Below are 19759 nucleotides of genomic sequence, written 5' to 3'. Positions count from 1 at the left end.
CAGGCATGCGCTGGCATGCTCAGCTCAAGATCGACGGTTCGGTCCCGACCTAGGTAGGCAATGTCGCAGTGATACTTTTAACTTCGCGTGGCGGGGAGTTCGGACGCGCGATAACATCGGCAGGCAAAATTACTATAGCAGCAGTCATGAGTAAGACACCTGCAGCATGATGAACGTATCATAAGGCTATCTCTCTTTGTGTATAAATCTACTTAAGTTATTATTACAAACAATCGCTTGAGCCATAATTAATAATGAAAGGTCAGTACAGTGTTTCTATCGCCAAATTCAGGAAAAAGGTCGCCAAATTTAAAACAGATGCGCAATTGTGCCAAAATTATCATTGCATAGCTCCAACTAATGACCGTGATATCTATTCATCGATTGGGTCAACGCCGCAGGCGGATAGGGTTCCTTCCTCACTGCAAGCCCCGTATTGTAGAGTGTGATCATATAGGGTAATGTGGGGCAAGATGAGACACGGGACAGGACGCGACACTTTTTGCTCGACTCTGCCTGTCTCAGAGACGCGATGCCCCACGCGCTTGAAGCTGTGCACACAGCTGGCTCTGCATGTCCACTTTATTGCACGTGAGAATTGTCCGGATTGGTGTGTGCGTTCAAGAGAGAAAAAAAAATCGGTTACTTCTGCTTGGAATGGAAAGACCAGCTGAAAAGGCGAAATTTTCTGTAGTCATCTTTCTTGTCATCTGTGCAGCAGCCTTTCGCAGGCTTTTTCTGTCAACGTAAGTCCACATCCTATTTCTTTATTCATTCATCTAGATATGTGCAAAATATGGGCGCCCTTGGGTATCAGTTGTTGAACAAAAAAATTAATGCATCCGATATATACGCGGGGCAAGACGCGACAATATAATGTAATTAAAATTTAATGCAAGGTAAATGTAATTTAATTTAGAAACGGATAAGTCAACTATTAGTGGCCTTGTGCTTGTTCTTCAGAAATTTCTTTTTGCATATTGCCTACGGTTTTCCAGCTAATTTTCTTGTTCCCTATTATATATCCAGCAAAGCACAAGCGCACGCAAAAGCGAGCGACCAGAGACACCTGAGACTGGCGGTACCTGGTTTGCAAAGGACGGTGGAGCAAAATAACAGCGGGTTCTGTGTGGTTTCATTGCACATCATGTGTGCGGTGGGCTCAAAGGGGTTGCGTGGGGCCCACGGGCTTTAGTTTGTCTGCTTGGATTGCAAAAACTAATTTGTATAGTTCATTACCACGGCTTGTCTCATCTTGGCCCACGCGACGTCTCCTCTTGCCCCGAGAGTTGGGCCAAGATGAGGCAATCAACATTTTTGAATTTCTTGTCCTGTGTTTCTTTTAGACCGGCTACGTCTGCTCTGCATTTGCAGGTCGGAAGCTCTAGACCCCTAAGAATGTGCCTATGGCTAGTTTTTTTTTTTTGAAAAACACGACAAATAAAAATTTCATATTCAATTGCAAATTTCGGTTTCACTTGCGCCATCTCACCCTAGTATGTATTTTTGCTTGGTTATCTTGTTGCCAGCGCGTGCCACAATCATGTGGTAATTCACACACAAATATCTAACCCACCTGATATGTGAGTAGCTCTCTTACATGTGCAATTGTATGTTACAAACCGCAGTTTTTCCGAATGCACTAAAAATAGCAAAAGTAACTATTATCAGTAAAGGGGGAAGTATAAATGATTTGAACAACTACAGGCCTATCTCTGTTTCAAAAATTATTGAGAGAGCGGTTAATATTAGGTTTTCAGAGTATCTTTTGAAATACAATATTATATCCTCAATGCAATATGGCTTTCAAAAAGGAAAATCAACCGAACAGGCATTACTTTTAGAAGGCATTAGAAAAATTGTGCAAAATATTGAAAATCAGTTATTTACTCTAAAAGTATATCTTGACATTAGGAAAGCGTTTGATTCTATCCAGCACGACATTCTCCTAGACAAATGCCACCGCTCCGGCATACGAGGTAAAGCAAACGATCTCGTAAAAAGCTACCTGGAATATCGCTTTCAGTACGTAACGGTACACGGCTTTCATTCTGATAAACAACTAATCCAATACGGAGTTCCGCAGGGATCTATTTTAGGGCCCACCCTCTTTCGCCTTTACATTAATGACATAGTAAACATCCCAGGCACGCCCGATATAACGTTATATGCTGACGATACTAATATATTTTTCTCGCATAGTAACTTACCGTATATTTGCAATTTGGCAAACTGTTATTTAGAAAAACTGTCATCTTGGTTGGTCTCTAACCGGTTATTAGCCAACGTAGAGAAGACAAAATTTATCGCTTTTCGACCAATTAACAAAAAAATTAGGCGTCGTGTCCTCCTTAATCTTAGATTTGTGGCGAATTGAACAAGTAAAGGAAATTAAAATACTGGGTGTATGGTTTCATGAGAACCTTTCTTGAACCACACACGTCAATCACACTGCGCGTCAATTATCTAAATCAGTTGGAGGAATGCATTGAATTAGAAGGTTGGTACCTCAGCCCTTGTTACGAGACATTTACTATGCCTTGGTATACTCAAAGTTATATTATTGTCTGCTAATATGGGGTAATACGACTGTAACTAATTTGAACAAACTACATGTTCTCCAAAGAAGGGCTATCCGCTTTATGATGAATGCTGACTACTTTACGTCCTCTACCGAACTTTTTCGGAATGCTCACGTCCTTACGATTGGAGACATGTACTATATACTAAAGTTGGGAATACACATTTATAGGGAAATACGGGAAGGTCGTATACGCCTCAAGCATAGGACGACCCATATCCCATTCGAACGGCAAGAAAGTTCATGACTCCAATCCTAAGGACTAACTACGGTAAACAGAGCACGTCATATCTGATACCACTCTTTCAGAATAAGTTTAACCATCTTCTAATACAACACTATACGGACGCGCAGTTTAAACGCATATTGCGCGTTTACCTTGAAGGAAATGTCAACACTTCTCTTTAAACTGCCTTTATAATATCACCATCATCAATAGTAAAACTATCATCCATGATTCATAAGAGCTTGGTTATCTTCCGAATGATTCAGAGCTCCCTATAGTGCTTGTTGTATGCAGTACACTTGATGTATATACCGGGTGTCTCAGTTAAATCCCCGGGCTAAATAATTCGCGAACCGGTGCACCAATCGAATCTTTCTTTTTTACAAGTATCTGTCCAATACCGCCTACAAGACGCGCACCGCATGAATGAGCGGGAGGCGCTCATTATTTAAATAAAAATTCAAATGAGTTTCGTGAAAAAAGCTAACTTCTAAAGCAGAGCGCCGTCGGCATTAAAATGGGTACTACCCCTTCTGGGACCTTCAGTAGATACCTTTTAGAGAAAAATCTGCAACCGAAGCGGGTCATTTGTTGCAGTAATTAATTGGTTTCGGTTTACATATTTTTGTCGCGGCTGGTCGCGGTGAAGCACAAAAGGACGCTCTTTCACTCCTATGTCCACCAATGAATTACGTCCTTACACCAACCTTTTGCGATTCGCCTTTGCGACCAACCTTTTGCGATTCGCCGCGACCAGCCGCGACAAAAATACGTAAACCGAAACTAATTAATGTATGATTATGTATCGTTAGGGAACAGTATTACTCTGCTTTTTTTTCTTTTTTTGCTTGCATGTTATGTCGGTCCACATGGCACACTTGTGCCTTTAGCAGCTGGTCCACATTTCTGGAACACCAGAAATGGAACAGTAATAATAAAAATAAAAAAAATCCCCGTCCAGCCGTTGTGGAATGCGGCTAGGGCCGGTTTCACTCTAAGGTGACGTTTTTCGCGTTCGTGAAATGCGTGCGTGTTGGGACCGTTTTTCATGCTGTTAGCATTATAGTCCCCGCTACGCAACAATCGCGGCGTGGTCTGTCGGTAGCCACGGCGCAGCGCCCATGCGCGGTGAGGGGAGAGGGAAGGAGAGGGCGCGTGGACACTGCGACGCTGCCACTGCACGTCGGCACCCGTCACAGTGCAACGAGGTCCCCACAGCTCCCCATAGAGGCCACAGTTTGAGATGATTCAGGCAACTCTGGGCATGCCACCAATGAAAACGAACTATGATATCTAGCATTCGGCCAATCAGGAGTCTCTCGGTTTGGCTCCCTTTCGGCCGGTCCTGACTACCATCTGCTTTTACTTTTACTGGTTTTCATGGCTGACGCTCGTTATTCCATATTCCAAATCAACTAGGCAAATTTTTTTACAACATACACATTGACTTGGTACATCGTATTGACTAAAAAGTCTGACACAAATATTCACCGTACGTACAGAGTTGAAAGCGTTGCGTTCGTTGACAGCAATCAAACGGAGTTCGAACTTTGGGTGTCAACTACGATATCTGACGCAGTAATACAACGTGGTTATGACGTGGAAAATTTTTTTAGAGGTGTGAAGATGAGAATCTGGTGCAACTGTGGTGGTCGACAAATTGAGACGAGTCTGCGTGGGAGCGCTATGGGTTATGAAAGCTGTGCGAAGCACCGGCGGCGAAAGAAGGCTGCGAAACTGTGTCGCTAAGGTGAATCGGAGTAAGCTCGGAAGGTTTGTTTGGCTGCGAATGCTGTCTTGCGTTAGCGTTGTGTAGGCTCATGTGAATAGTTGTGTAACGTTCGTGAAGGGTCCTGAAGGGCTGTGTAGCGTTGTGAAGGGGAGTTCCGAAAGGGTTTTCAAGTTTTAATGCTAACGCATTTCCGTCACATCCACCAATGGATTGACCACTTCTCTTTTTTTTTTTTCTACGACGATCGGGGCTCTCACCCTGTTCCCGACGTGTGGCAGTTTTTTTTTTTTTCCTTCGCGTTTCATTCGGCTTCATCTAGGCCATACACGCAACAGTATTTCCTCGCAACTGGCGTGTTCGCGACAAAAAATTCCCCTACGCTCCATTCTAAGCGATTTTCACGGAACAAATTCGTCTTTATCTCCGTACCTACGGCGTTTTTTCCCTCCGTGTCATATCGAAATTTGTAGTGGGTAGAAAACGGACCACCATTGCTCAAGGCTACTATTCACACTCGCCCAACCCTGTGCCCGCTCCTTGAAAAAACTGCATGTCCGTTTCTTGCCCTTGTTTCTCGTGCACCACACACCAGTTCTTTACATCTTCTGTCGCTCCCACTCCTCAACAATATCAAGACGCTGCAATTTTGGTTACCACTTTGTTTCAAGCACATATTGCTGTTCATCCATGGGCGGATCATGCTATTACGATATCAGTATCATGCACATTACAATACTTTTTTAATGCAAACGATATTTTTACATATATTTTTATATGTACAAGTTATATTTGTCGCCTGTGTTCACGAAAGACTGCAATTAAAAAAGTTCCCTGCTTGCAGCATTTCTTGGCGTAAATCACTTGTCACAGGAAACGGCAGGCAAAAATGACGAGGTGCGAAGATCCGAGGGTCATAGCTTGAAATCACGGAATGGCGAAACGGCAGGCCAAAAAGGCGCACCTTACAATTCTACAGAAACAGCAGAAACTGACGTCTCGCTTATCTTGCAAGGCCAGTATCATGGCCCACTTCAAGGAACACTCTCTTCCTGTTCTTCGTTTATCTCTTATTTTTATCGGTATCATGATGCATAGGGACGAGCAATTCGGTTCTGTTAAAGGGCACACATACAGGGCGCGCCGAGTGCAAGAAAAAAGTACCAGAACAGGGCACGCCGAGAGTTTCTTGGCACGACCACCCGGATCGTGAAAAAAACGTACATGTGGGAATAGCACCATAGAGTTTAATTGGTCCGTTTCTTGAGCAGCGTGATAAGCACGGACGAGAAAAACGTCACCGTGAAACCGGCCGTAATGGGTTCGTTCCTCGCCCGTGAAAAACACGGACGAGAAAAACGTGAGTGTGAAACCGGCCTAAATGGGCGTCATCTGCCCTTCTGCTTTATCTGTGGGGAGTCGATTCGATAGTTCCAAACACAGGAAACGTGCCTCCAATCACAGACCGCAAAACAGGGGGCAAAGTATCTTGCAATGGTAGCAAGACCTTCCTGTAGTAACTACAAACCTACTAGAACAAGAATTAGGCCGGGTTCACGTTTGCAGAGTGTTTAATGACCAGCTCTCCGGGAACAGCTGGTGAACAGCTGCTGATCAGCTGTGGGCAGCTGACAAATGAATCAGCAGGTCACGAGCCTCGCTCCGTCATAGCTCGGTCGTCGTCGTCTACATCATTCCTTCTTCCTAAAGCTGTGAACCTGTACCGGGCAGGACGTCTTCTTTGACGGATGGGTATCTCCGCGGAGGCTGTGCTGTTGGGATTTCCAGGTGGCTGTTGTGGGAAGACGACGTCGAGTGCAGGATGCGCAGACGGAGCCTGGGGCCTCAAGTGGATGTCCATGGTCAGGCTCAAGGGAATCGTCTCAGGTTCCTGTGGACGACCTGAACACACAGAAGCATTAGACAGCTCGACATCTGACGACACTCTACTCTTGAAGTGGTCAGCATGGACGCGGCGCCGTTTCCTGCCATCCAGTTGAACATCGTATACAACGTTGCCTTCACGACTGATGATCACACCTTTGACCCAATGATGTTTACGGTTCGGATCTTTCACCCAAACCTTATCCATAGTGTCAAAACTTCTTGTCACCCTTTTTGGAGAGGAGTGCGACGACTCTCCTGGGTAGTCCTGTATGGGCGGGCGAACCAAATCTAGCTTGAACCTGAAAGGTATCTTGTTAAGCAAGTCGCATGGTGTCTTTCCGGTGGAGATATGAGGTGAAGACCTGTGCTTAGACAGAAACGTTCCTAGAGGGACTTCCTCCCTTCCATAATTAGCGCGACGTAATGCCTGCTTCATTGACCTGACGAAATTATCCGCCTGTCCGTTTGATTTCGGCTGGTAGGGCGGTGTTAAGATGTGGCGGACCCCATTAGTCCCCAGGAATGACTTGAACTCTAAACTGTGGCCCGTTGTCAGTGAGCAACTGTTCAGGAAGGCCTTGACATAGGACAATTTCGCGAAAAGCCTTAATCGTGTCATTCGCGGTTACTCGACGCATTTTGATTATTTGTGGCCACTTACTGTACGCATCTATGACAATCAAGTAGTTGTCCTTCTCGTACTCTGCAAAGTCTGCGTGGAGTCTACTCCATGGGTGTTCCGGACGTACCCAACGATGCAAAGGTACAGGCTTGGGATCGTGTCCGATGGAAGCGCAGGACTCGCAAGTTTTGACTGTATCTTCTATGTCCTTATCTATCCCCTGCCACCAAACGAAAGATCTGGCAAGGATCTTCATTTTCGTTTGTCCTAGGTGTTCCTCATGAAGTACGTCTAAAAAGGCATTTGCGAAACTTGGTGGGAATGACTGTGCGATTCCAAGCAAAATGCAACCGTGAGAAATAGAGAGCTCATTCTGAAGCTGAACATGGGCACGAAGTTCTGGCATGTCGACTGCAGCTGAATTGCCCTCTAGCAAGCGACGCTGAACTTCAGCTAGCACTGGGTCTTTCCTAGTCTCTTCTGCAATAGAAGTCGCTGTAGCAGGTAAAACTGACATGAATTCTAGCGAGACTACATTGACGTCTTCAAATTCAACAATGTTGTCACTGGATATTTGCCGTTGAAAGTCATGATCCAGTCCAACTGCCAGCCTGGATAGTCCATCGGCGTTTCCCATTAGTTGTGTTGGTTTATACTGAATATCGTAGACGTAACCCATCATGATTATAGCCCAACGTTGTAACCTGTTAGCTGCAGTAACCGGGATACCCTTCTTCGGACCAAAAATGGTAGTGAGGGGTTTATGATCTGTAAACAACGTAAACTTCCTTCCCCAGAGGTATTGTTGAACTTTTTTAAACCGAAGATGATGGCTAGAGCTTCCTTCTCTATTTGACCATAGTTCCTCTCAGCTACCGACAGAGTTTTCGACGCATGAGCAATAGGTTTTTCCTTCCCGTCAATCTTACGATAGATGACAGCACCCAGACCTTCTGAAGATGCATCAGCTGCTAAAATAGATAGGTCTCTTGGGATCAAGATGGATGAAGGCGTCGACGGCTGTCAACCGCTGTTTGAGTCTATCAAAAGCATCTATGCATTCCTCAGACCAACACCAAGGCTTGTTTTTACAAAGCAACTTGTTTAGTGGTGCTGATAAATCTGCCAACCCTGGTATGAACTTGCTGTAGTGCTGCACCATGCCAAGAAATGCTCTCAGTTCTGAAACGTTGGTCGGCTCAGGCATGTTCAGAACTGCAGATACCTTCTTCGGTGAAGGGGAGAATCAGTTAGCCGACACCACTTGTCCACGGTATTCTACCTCTTGTTGCAAGAAGGCGCATTTCTCCTCCTTCAGAACGAAACCATATTCTGCAACAGTAGAAAAACGGTCTCGAGATTTTTCTTGTGCTCATTATCGTCGCAGCCAGTCACAATAATACCATCCAGGTAGCGGGCAACATGATCTAAACCTGCTGTTACTTCCTCCATAGTACGCTGGAAGATCGCTGGGGCAGAAGCAATTCCGAACGGCATACGATTAAATTGATACAAGCCTCTGTGCGTAGTAATCACCAACGCCTCTTAGCCTCTTCGTCTAATTGCATTTGCAAGTAGGCTTCGGAAAGATCCAGCTTGGAAAATTTCTGGCCACCATTCAGTTTAACAAAAAGTTATTCTGGCCTCGGAAGTGGATACTGTGTAACATCCAACTGTGGATTAACCGACACACTAAAATCTTCACACTCTTACTGCTCCGTTCGGCTTCGGCACGACCACAATTGGTGTCGCCCAATCCGAGTATTCAATCGGCGTGAGCACAACGTTCCTGACCTGCCTATCCAAACCCTCCTCAACGAGTGAACGTAAGGCGAATGGTATAGGTCTGGGTTTAAAAAACTTGGGCGTTGCACCAGCTTTCAGCTGCACGTGAACCATGATCTTCTGGCACCTACCAAGTTCCTACCTGAACAAGTCCTTATCCGACTGTAGGACAGTGGCAAAGGAACCCGGCAAAGGATCCGCGGCTCCTACAAACAGCCCATTGAGATCGACTCCCAGCTTTTCGATTCAGTAGATTCAGTGACTACTTTCGCTAGTCGATGACTGAGTCCTTGATACGACACTTGTAGTTGCCCTTCTCCCTTGAGGGCAATGCGATTCTGGTTGAATCCTTGCAAATTGTACCTGGGCTGACTAAGCTCATGCTCCCCAAGTTTTAACCACGACTGGTGACCGAGCAGCGTGTGCTTTGATCCTGTGTCAACGTGTAGCTCTATATCTTGTCCTAAAATAGTGCAAAGGACGAACTTGCCATCTCTTTCCTCCGAGAGGAGTACGTTCGTGATGGCTTTTACTTTTGACTTCGCGGCCTTCGGTTTACTCTTACACATCTTGGTAATATGGCCTCTCTTCTTGCAGAAACGACATTCTTCTAGCTTAATTCGGCACGTGTTTTCGGCGTGATTAAAATTTCCACATCGGAAACATCTGATTGCTTTCGGGTCTCTATCTTTGTCTTGCACCTTGGCAACCGATGATGCCGAATATTTTGAATTCCTGTCAGCTTCCAGCAGTCGCGATTCCAACTCACCGGAGAGAACACTTTCCGGCAAGCCAAGCGCAGTGTCGATGGTTAGATCTTTCTCTAGAACCAACCTAGCCCGAAGGCTTTGGTCATGCAACCCAACTATAAATGCTGTGACCAACGATGACGCTCGAATGTCGTTCTCAGATTCATATTCGCAGTTCGAAATTATCGCTCGCAGTCTTGTTAAGAATTCCGCCACCGATTCAGTTTCCGTCTGTTTTCCGTATGTTATGTATGATTGCTGGCGCCCTCTTCCTGTTGGCAATAAAAAGGCCAAGCCTTGTTTGGCTGAGCCATTCCGGAGTGGAACACTCCCTGCAACGCATCACATTATATCATGGTGTCAGAAGTGGGATATTTAACACAGCCATGGTGACAGCCAGCGACGCAGTAACAACTCAAGAACGACAGAGGTAACAAGAAAAAGAATGGCTAGTGCGTTCATTCAGCCGCCAGCGCAGTTTGAACCAGGTGACAACCCCCAGGCAGCGTGGGAAGAGTGGCGCGAGGCCTACACTATCTACGAAGCGGCATGCGAATACACTGCTAAGCCTAAACCGGCAAGGAGGGCGTTGTTGCTACATGTGCTGGGACCGCATGGACGTCGCATTGCGCAGACGTTTTCTCCACAACCAGCCACTGACGATGACCCAGTGAACTTCATTCTCGACAAATTTGATGAACTTTATCGTCCTTACAAGAATGTCACACAGGCAGCAGCCGTCTTCAATTCCATGGTACAGAAGCCAGGTCAGACAGTTGACGAATTTGTAACTGAACTCCGTCGACAAGCGCAGAACTGTGACTTCGGTGATAAACATGATAGACTTATCGGTGACCGCATTGTTGTTGGTATTCGCGACGGAGGCTTGCGTGAACGCTTGTTACGTGAGCAGGACATTCAGCTGGACAAAATTATTTCTACGTGCAAGGCAGCAGAGATTTCAAAGAAGCATGTACAAGACATAGCAAACAAGCAAGACTCCGCACCAGAAGTGGATGTCATTCACGCACGTGATCGCAAGACCTGGAAATCAACGGACCGCCCACGTATCGTCGACAAGACTTCGCACGCACAGCCTCCACTCAGGAGCGCCCGACGGAATTGTTCACGCTGTGGGACAGTGCACCCTCCACGACAGTGCCCTGCGTATGGCAAGACCTGCCATAGTTGTGGCAAATTCGGCCACTTTTCACAACTCTGTCGACAGACGTCCCGACAGACCCCAACGCGGCGACCACAAGTGAGGTTGTTGTATGAAAACCCACAAGAAGATTCTCAAGAAGAACTGTTCTTGGGCAGCTTGTCAGTATGCGACATGACCTATGACTCAACAGAATGGACCGAAACAGTGAGAGTGAATGGACACTTGGTGAGATTCAAATTAGACACCGGTTCGGATGTAAACATTATACCCGAAGAATTGTTCGATCAGTGGCCGAACAAGCCAAAGACTAAGCCAACGTCAGCAAAGGTGACAACCTACAGTGGGCAACAACTTTCTATCGATGATGAATGTGAACTGGATTGCGCAGCAAATGATGCCAATTGCTGTCTCAGATTTCTGCTGGTGAAAGATTCACTTAAGCCCATTCTCGGAGCCACTGCATGTACAGCTCTCAACTTACTGGCTCGAGTGAAGAACTACCAAACAGCAGAAGCAACTAGCACAGACGTTCGGGAGCAGTACCAACGAGTACTCAACGAGTTCCCTGACGTGTTTGAGGGAATAGGACAGTTGCCAGGCCAGTATCGCATTGACCTGCATGAAGGGGCAGTACCAACTGTGTGTGCTCCTCGCAGAGTACCAAGTGCACTAGAAGACAAGGTTAAAGCTGAGTTGACGAGGATGGTGCAGAATAACATAATTGCGCCAGTGACTGAGTCATCCGAGTGGGTTCATCCCATCGTTGTCGTCACTAAAAAGAACGGAGCAGTACGTCTGTGCCTTGACCCAAGGAACCTGAATAAAGCCTTGAAGAGACAACACTACCCCATACCAGTTGCTGAAGAGCTCTTCGCTAGCCTCGACGGCTCCACAGTTTTTTCGGTGCTGGACGCGAAAAGTGCCTTTTGGCAGCTCACCCTCGACGAACCTAGTTCACGACTCTGTACTTTCACAACACCATGGGGTCGCTACCGTTTTCTTAGAGTCCCCTTTGGACTAGCTAACGCACCTGAACTGTTCCAACAGGCTATTGACAGAGTGTTTGAAGGACAGACTATCGTAAAACCTTATTTTGATGACATCCTCATAGCTTCAAAAACGTCGAAAGACCATACGGCCCATCTCCGAGCTGTTTTGACCATCGCTAGAGACAACAATTTGAAGCTCAACAAGGCAAAACTGAAGGTGGGACTCTCGTCAATTACGTACTTGGGACATAAGCTTTCCTCGGAAGGGTTAGCTCCAGACCCTGACAAAGTGCAAGCCATCAAGGCCATGCCAGCTCCTTCAGACAAGTCAGAGTTACAAAGATTCCTAGGCATGGTAACTTATCTAATGAAGTTTGTACCGAATTTGTCGACGATTACAAGCCCCGTGCGGGAGCTTCTCAAAGAAGATGTGGCATGGCATTGGACAACACAGCAACAAGAGGCCTTCAACCTCCTCAAGCAAAAGCTCTCTACAGCGCCTGTACTTCGATACTTTGATCCAACGAAACCTATCACAATCTCAACCGATGCCAGTTCATTTGGCATGGGATCTGTTTTGATGCAGGAGCGTAAACCAGTTGCATATGCATCAGCAGCATTGACCCCTCCTCAACAGCGCTATGCGCAAATAGAAAAAGAACTTCTAGCTGTGGTGTTTGCATGTGAACGGTTTCGTTATTATGCACTAGGCCGCTGTGTGACTGTTGAGACAGACCACAAACCGCTAATAGGACTACAGAGCAAGGACTTGACAAAAATGTCACCGAGGCTGCAAAGACTGTTGCTTCGACTTCAAGGTTACAGCATTAAACTCGTGTATGTCCCAGGAAAGCAGTTAACTGTCGCTGATGCACTGTCGAGGGCTCCAGATCCAGCATCCAGGGTCCAAACTGCAGACGCTGATCCAGGGCTTCTGGTGTCCACCTTGGTGCAAGCGTCTCCTACCAAACTCAAACAAATTCAAGAGGCAACCAGTCGAGATCCAGCTCTACAGCAACTAGCCAAGTATATTCAACAAGGATGGCCAGAGCATATGGCTGATGTTCACCCTACGGCAAGACCATATTTTCATGTAAGAAGTGAACTCTACGTTACAGATGGCTTCGTTTGTTTGGGACAGCGCTTAGTTATCCCAGCTGATCTTCAAGCAGATGTTCTTCGAAAAGTGCACCAAGCACACCGGGGCATTGTCGCATGTAAAAGGCTGGCAGGCGAGAGTGTCTATTGGCCAACTCTCAGCAAGGACGTTGAGTACCTAGTGTCTAGCTGCATCATTTGCCAGTCTGGCCAGAAAGCGAACCCCCACCAACCACTGCTTGACAGAGATCTTCCAACTCGACCATGGGAAAAGTTAGCTGTTGATCTTTTCCATTGTCAAGGTGCCACGTACATCCTTGTTGTTGATTATTTTTCGAAATACGTCGAAGTGAAGCGTATGGACACTACAACTGCAACATCTGTAATACTTTTTCTCAAGGACATTTTTGCACGTTTTGGGATCCCCACTGTTCTCGTTTCGGACCAGGGTCCACCATTCAGTTCTGAATCTGTTAAGACGTTTTTGCGAGAATGGGATATTGATCACGAGCCATCTTCACCAGGGTACCCACGGTCCAACGGCCAGGTAGAACGAACGATTCAAACTTTCAAATCCATGCTGACTAAGTCTTACAGCGAAGGCAAGGACTTATCAGTGGTCCTGTTAAACTACCGAGCTACCCCGAATATTGGATCCTTTTCACCAGCAGAATTGCTGATGGGCAGAAAACTTCGGACCTTTGTGCCAACCCTGCCACAAAACCTGGATCCCCTATTCTCGACGGATGCTCATCGACAGCTTCTGAAGCGTAGGCAGAGAGCACAGCACAAGCATGGCGATAACCACACTCGAATGCTATCGACACTTGAGAGGTGTCAGCCGGTGTGGCTGAAGCACAAGAAGTCCTGGCAAAAAGGAGTAATCATTCAGGTTGGACCTGAGCCAAGGCGCTACACAGTGCGAACCATCAGTGGTGCTGTGTATGTACGTAACCGTGTTCATCTGAGGCCACGAGTCCACGTGACTGATGGTTATCGTAATTCTCCTGAAGACTACAACATACGGGGCTTTCCTCGACCTACAAATGCAAGTGACCTACAGCTACCAGCTGAGGATACCGACACTCGCCGTATTGAAGCAAGGGACCTACAGCCATTAAGCGATGCGAGCCATTGTCGTGCCGAAGTCGGTCAATCTCCAACGTATCCTGTAACTCGCTCAGGAAGGACCATACGTCCACCTACAAGATACCAGGACTATATTACTAAGTAATTCGTGTGTCTACAGTGTTGTTTCGAATTGTTATTAACTTACATTAACAAAATAATTTGTTCTTTAAGAAAAGGGCGTGTTATGTATGATTGCTGGCGCCCTCTTCCTGTTGGCAATAAAAAGGCCAAGCCTTGTTTGGCTGAGCCATTCCGGAGTGGAACACTCCCTGCAACGCATCACATTATATCAGTAACCTGTTAGCTGCAGTCACCGGGATACCCTTCTTCGGACCAAAAATGGTGGTGAGGGGTTTATGATCTGTAAACAACGTGAACTTCCTTCCCCAGAGGTATTGTTGGAACTTTTTTAAACCGAAGATGATGGCTAGAGCTTCCTTCTCTATTTGACCATAGTTCCTCTCAGCTACCGACAGAGTTTTCGACGCATGAGCAATAGGTTTTTCCTTCCCGTCAATCTTATGATAGATGACAGCACCCAGACCTTCTGAAGATGCATCAGCTGCTAAAATAGATAGGTCTCTTGGGATCAAAATGGATGAAGGCGTCGACGGCCGTCATCCGCTGTTCAAAAGCCATCCATCCAAAGTCCATCAAAAGCATCTATGCATTCCTCAGACCAACACCAAGGCTTGTTTTTACAAAGCAACTTGTTTAGTGGTGCTGATAAATCTGCCAACCCTGTTATGAACTTGCTGTAGTGCTGCACCATGCAAAGAAATGCTCTCAGTTCTGAAACGTTGGTCGGCTCAGGCATGTTCAGAACTGCAGATACCTTCTTCGGTGAAGGGGAGAATCAGTTAGCCGACACCACTTGTCCAAGGTATTCTACCTCTTGTTGCAAGAAGGCGCATTTCTCCTCCTTCAGAACGAAACCATATTCTGCAACAGTAGAAAAATGGTCTCCAGATTTTTCTTGTGCTCATTATCGTCGCAGCCAGTCACAATAATACCATCCAGGTAGCAGGCAACATGATCTAAACCTGCTGTTACTTCCTCCATACTACGCTGGAAGATCGCTGGGGCAGAAGCAATTCCGAACGGCATACGATTAAATTGATACAAGCCTCTGTGCGTAGTAATCATCAACGCCTCTTAGCCTCTTCGTCTAATTGCATTTGCAAGTAGGCTTCGGAAAGATCCAGCTTGGAAAATTTCTGGCCACCATTCAGTTTAACAGAAAGTTATTCTGGCCTCGGAAGTGGATACTATGTAACATCCAACTGTGGATTAACCGACACACTAAAATCTTCACACTCGCACTGCTCCGTTCGGCTTCGGCACGACCACAATTGGTGTCGCCCAATCCGAGTATTCAATCGGCGTGAGCACAACGTTCCTGACCTGCCTATCCAAACCCTCCTCAACCAGTGAACGTAAGGCGAATGGTATAGGTCTCGGTTAAAAAACTTGGGCGTAGCACCAGCTTTCAGCTGCACGTGAACCTTGATCATCTGGCACCTACCAAGTTCCTACCTGAACAAGTCCTTATCCGACTGTAGGACAGTGGCAAAGAAACCCGGCAAAGGATCCGCGGCTCCTACAAACAGCCCATTGAGATCGACTCCCAGCTTTTCGATCCACTCTCTTCCAAGGAGGTTTGTGTGGGTAGATTCAGTGACTACTTTCTCTAGTCGATGACTGAGCCCTTGATACAACACTTCTACTTGCCCTTGTGCCTTGAGGGCAATGCGATTCTGGTTGAATCCTTGCAAATTGTACCTGGGCTGACTAAGCTCATGCTCCCCAAGTTTTAACCACGACTGGCGACCGAGCAGCGTGTGCTTTGATCCTGTGTCAACGTGTAGCTCTATATCTTGTCCTAAAATAGTGCAAAGGACGAACTTGCCATCTCTTTCCTCCGAGAGGAGTACGTTCGTGATGGCTTTTACTTTTGACTTCGCGGCCTTCGGTTTACTCTTACACATCTTGGTAATATGGCCTCTCTTCTTGCAGAAACGACCTTCTTCTAGCTTAAATCGGCACGTGTTTTCGGCGTGATTAAAATTTCCACATCGGAAACATCTGATTGCTTTCGGGTCTCTATCTTTGTCTTGCACCTTGGCAACCGATGATGCCGAATATTTTGAATTCCTGTCAGCTTCCAGCAGTCGCGATTCCAACTCACCGGAGAGAACACTTTCCGGCAAGCCAAGCGCAGTGTCGATGGTTAGATCTTTCTCTAGAACCAACCTAGCCCGAAGGCTTTGGTCATGCAACCCAACTATAAATGCTGTGACCAACGATGACGCTCGAATGTCGTTCTCAGATTCATATTCGCAGTTCGAAATTATCGCTCGCAGTCTTGTTAAGAATTCCGCCACCGATTCAGTTTCCGTCTGTTTGGTTGAGAAGAGCTTCGCTCTCTCGAACTCTTTGAAACGCTTCGGCGCATAGAACTCATCCAACTTCCGAACAAGGTCTCCGAAAAAAACTTCAGTGACATCCCTCGGTTGAACAAAAGAGTATAGCAACTTGAAGGTGCAGGTCCTGACGACGCTATCAGTAAGTTTCTTCGGTCGGTAACCACGAGAATTCTCGCTACATCCAAAGACGCTTGAAACCTTATCTTGTAGAGTTTCCGATCCTCTCTGGCAGGATCAAAAATCCGAGGTCCGCGGAACCGGTGAGTAGATGATTCCCTGGGTTGAGTTGAGCCCTCAGGAGTTGCCTCCAACGTGTGTCATCTCGTCGCCAGTGTAGTAACTGCAAAGCTACTAGAACAAGAATTAGGCCGGGTTCACGTTGGCAGAGCGTTTAATGACCAGCTCTCCGGGAACAGCTGAAGAATAGCTGCTTATCAGCTGTGGGCCAGCTGACGAATGAATCAGCAGGTCACGAGCCTCGCTCCGTCATAGCTCGGTCGTCGTCGTCTACATCACTTCATGGGAAAAATAAGCCTGGAGCCGGGCCCGGAAGATTTGTCTATCAAGTGCGCACTTGACGGTCGGACAGACATCAACATACTGCACAGACGTTTTGCTGCCGACCCGATGTTGGGGTCCGCAATACAAGAATACATCATATTCCGTGCGGCTATTACAGGTGAGTTGATAGTTGCTACTGTTCCGACGACAAGATATACAAAAACAGAGTTGTACAGGTGAACGAGAAAATAGCGTATACGCAAACTGGACGAGCTGGCTCTGTTTGTGTTTTGTGTGTCTCGTCCTTTTTATGTGTTTTTGCTCAAAGCTCAGGCTTCCTCAGAAAATTATTTGTAGATATTTATAACGACATACATACATACGATAAATCTTTGTTGCTCAGAAAGTGGGCGACCTCGCTTTTTTTAGCCTGCCAGGATAGAACCGAGATGTGCTTTCTGACATCTTGTCTTCCTCTCAAAATTTGGCATGGCGAGAAATGCTGGGCAGCACGGAGCAAGCTTTATTTCCAAGATTAGCTTCACTGCGCGAAACGAAAGAGAAGCGCAGCATGATAACGCGCAGCCATGAAGTGTAGGATTTCCACACCTTGCACACATGCATATTATAAAAGTAAAAAAAGTTCAAAGTTATTAAAAAGTAAAAGTATCATTATACCTTTTCGGTTTCCTGATAAGGTTTTCGAAAAAGGCATGTATATACTTCAAGGAGAGCTAAGCGTGAGCGAAGCTTCTTTATACTCTTCGGGTGTCTGCATTGGCAGCAGTGCTGCCGCCGCGTCATTTGCTGTTGATGGCTCTGGGGTAGGTGGGCACGATTGCAAAAAATGAGGCAACCAAGTAGGTGGGCGTAATACGTCGCATTGTACGCACGTCAACGTGCCTACGTGGACATTGTGTCAGTGTCTCCCGACAGGGACGGCTGCGCAGGTACCATGGGAACCTCGGTCACAGTGGACAGAGTGGCAATGCAGGCTAAAAGCTCTGCACTTGGTCAGGCTGTGAACTTGGTTGTTGTTGAAGTGGTACCGTGAAATCTTGTTACTGGCTTTGCGGCGATACATCTGCTGTAGAGTTGGAAAAACCTGCAGTGTGCATCGTCCATGTAGAAGAAAGCAGGTTGCTGTTCTTGAAGCCTTGAGCCAGTAGAGCCCTTGTAGTGGCGCTCTGAAATCTATAGCATACTACCACTTTCACTGTATAGCTTCTATATATACATCAATACAATCATTAAAGACTGTCTTACAATAGAAAGGCACAAGTTGACACCTGGAAAACAAGCAGACACACAGTCCTCACGGCAATATATACAATGTGCGAACTTGTCTGCTTTGATGATTTTTACGTGTGTAGCGTCTTGTAGCTAAATATTCAGTTAACGACATTCCACCAGTTCTACTCTCGCTTCCTTCAGCTCTAGCGGCGCCAGCATATCCTGCCGCTTTAGGGATGATTTGTCAGAGTCCCCCCCCCCCCCTTTGCTATTAAACGCAATGGAAGAAACACACACACATAGTGACCACAAGCTTTGCCGCACATTGAGATCATGCAAAAGAAACAAATGCTATGGAATGCAAAGTAGCAATTGGTAGTAAACAATGTATAATACGTAATGTTCAATGGAAATGCAAACGTTCAACGGAAAACAAGGAAAACCAGCAGTACCTTGACCTTTTGGCCAGTTCCTGCTTGTGAACTGAAGTTCACCTTCTGTTTTTAAATACAGATTGACGCAGCTTGTTGTTCCAAGAACTTCGAAACAAGGGGAAAAGGGCGATTACTTCAACTGTGCCAAGTGAAAACTGACCGCTCCCCACATCAGCTGCAAACTAATGGACCAAAAGTAACCAAGGTACTGAAATTATTTATGAAAAATTGTACCGGCTGCATTGTTCGCACCAGGGTAGAGCGCAACGCGTTCGGTGTGCAAAAATTCACCACCGCGCTACACGGAGTACTTTCTATTGTGGTTTTGCTCACGTATTCCGCTACCTGTCAAGTGTCGGTAATCTACTGTGAGATCCAGACACGCACAAGATTTAATTAACTGTGGCTTCTTAACGCGCGAACACTGTGAACACACACAGCGTGAACTGACTCTAAGGGAAAAGATGGTTGAAGTCGTGACAGCCTTTCCGTTGGACATTTCTGATGTGTGAGAGGGGCACAGCAGACGGTGCGTTGTCGAGACGAGAGAGGGTATTATGAGAAGCAATTTCGCAAGGGAGAAATGCGAGACACGAAAGTTATACAAGGGAAGCAAAGATATACAAAGAAAACTGCTGCATATACAAAAAAGACACCTGCACATGTTGTGGTGATTGGTAGATTGAAGCCTTCCTCAGAGATATGCGCAGTAAGCGTTGCTGTGATGTCCAACCATGTAACCCAGCTTCAGCACAGAATCTTTAGTGCTTAACTCAGCTGTAAGTCGGGGAGCTGCGTGATGTCTCTCAGCTACGAGGAGTCGGTATAATAATAAAGCATTATCCGGTATAATACCTACCACTGATATTACTTCTATCTTCTTTTTGCTGCTGCAAATTTTTTATTATTTTTTATTATTTACTATTTTTGCAAATTTCCTGTTTGTTGATCCACGTTGGATAGCGTTAAAAAAACAACACTGCACCTAAAAACGAAGAACAGGTGCTACGCTCGTCTTGCTGAAGGACCTAGGCAGTCCTATGGAACTGCAAATGCCAAACATCCCTCAGCAGCCTTCATTGCGATCGCAATAGTGTATGGACCAATAATTTCCGACCCCGTCCTAGAGCACAAAGGACCCAAACACTTTCGTGACAGTGACGGACATACGCCTCAGCAACTCACACTGCCTGCAGTAATTTG

At 46.2% G+C, this 19759-nt stretch overlaps 1 protein-coding gene across 1 annotated transcript; it reads right to left on the bottom strand.

The window, feature by feature from the left end:
* Window positions 1–6932: 6932 nt before the first annotated feature.
* Window positions 6933–7727, bottom strand: LOC135383103 (uncharacterized protein K02A2.6-like). Its single transcript, XM_064612723.1, has one exon. The coding sequence runs from the start codon at window positions 7725–7727 to the stop codon at window positions 6933–6935; it is 795 nt and encodes a 264-aa protein (XP_064468793.1).
* Between the last annotated feature and the right edge of the window lie 12032 nt (window positions 7728–19759).

The sequence above is a fragment of the Ornithodoros turicata genome, chromosome 2, assembly GCF_037126465.1.
Source record: "Ornithodoros turicata isolate Travis chromosome 2, ASM3712646v1, whole genome shotgun sequence".
NCBI lineage: Eukaryota > Metazoa > Arthropoda > Arachnida > Ixodida > Argasidae > Ornithodoros > Ornithodoros turicata.
Note: the sequence above shows the minus strand (reverse complement) of the source record. Positions and strands in the feature narration are given on the sequence as shown.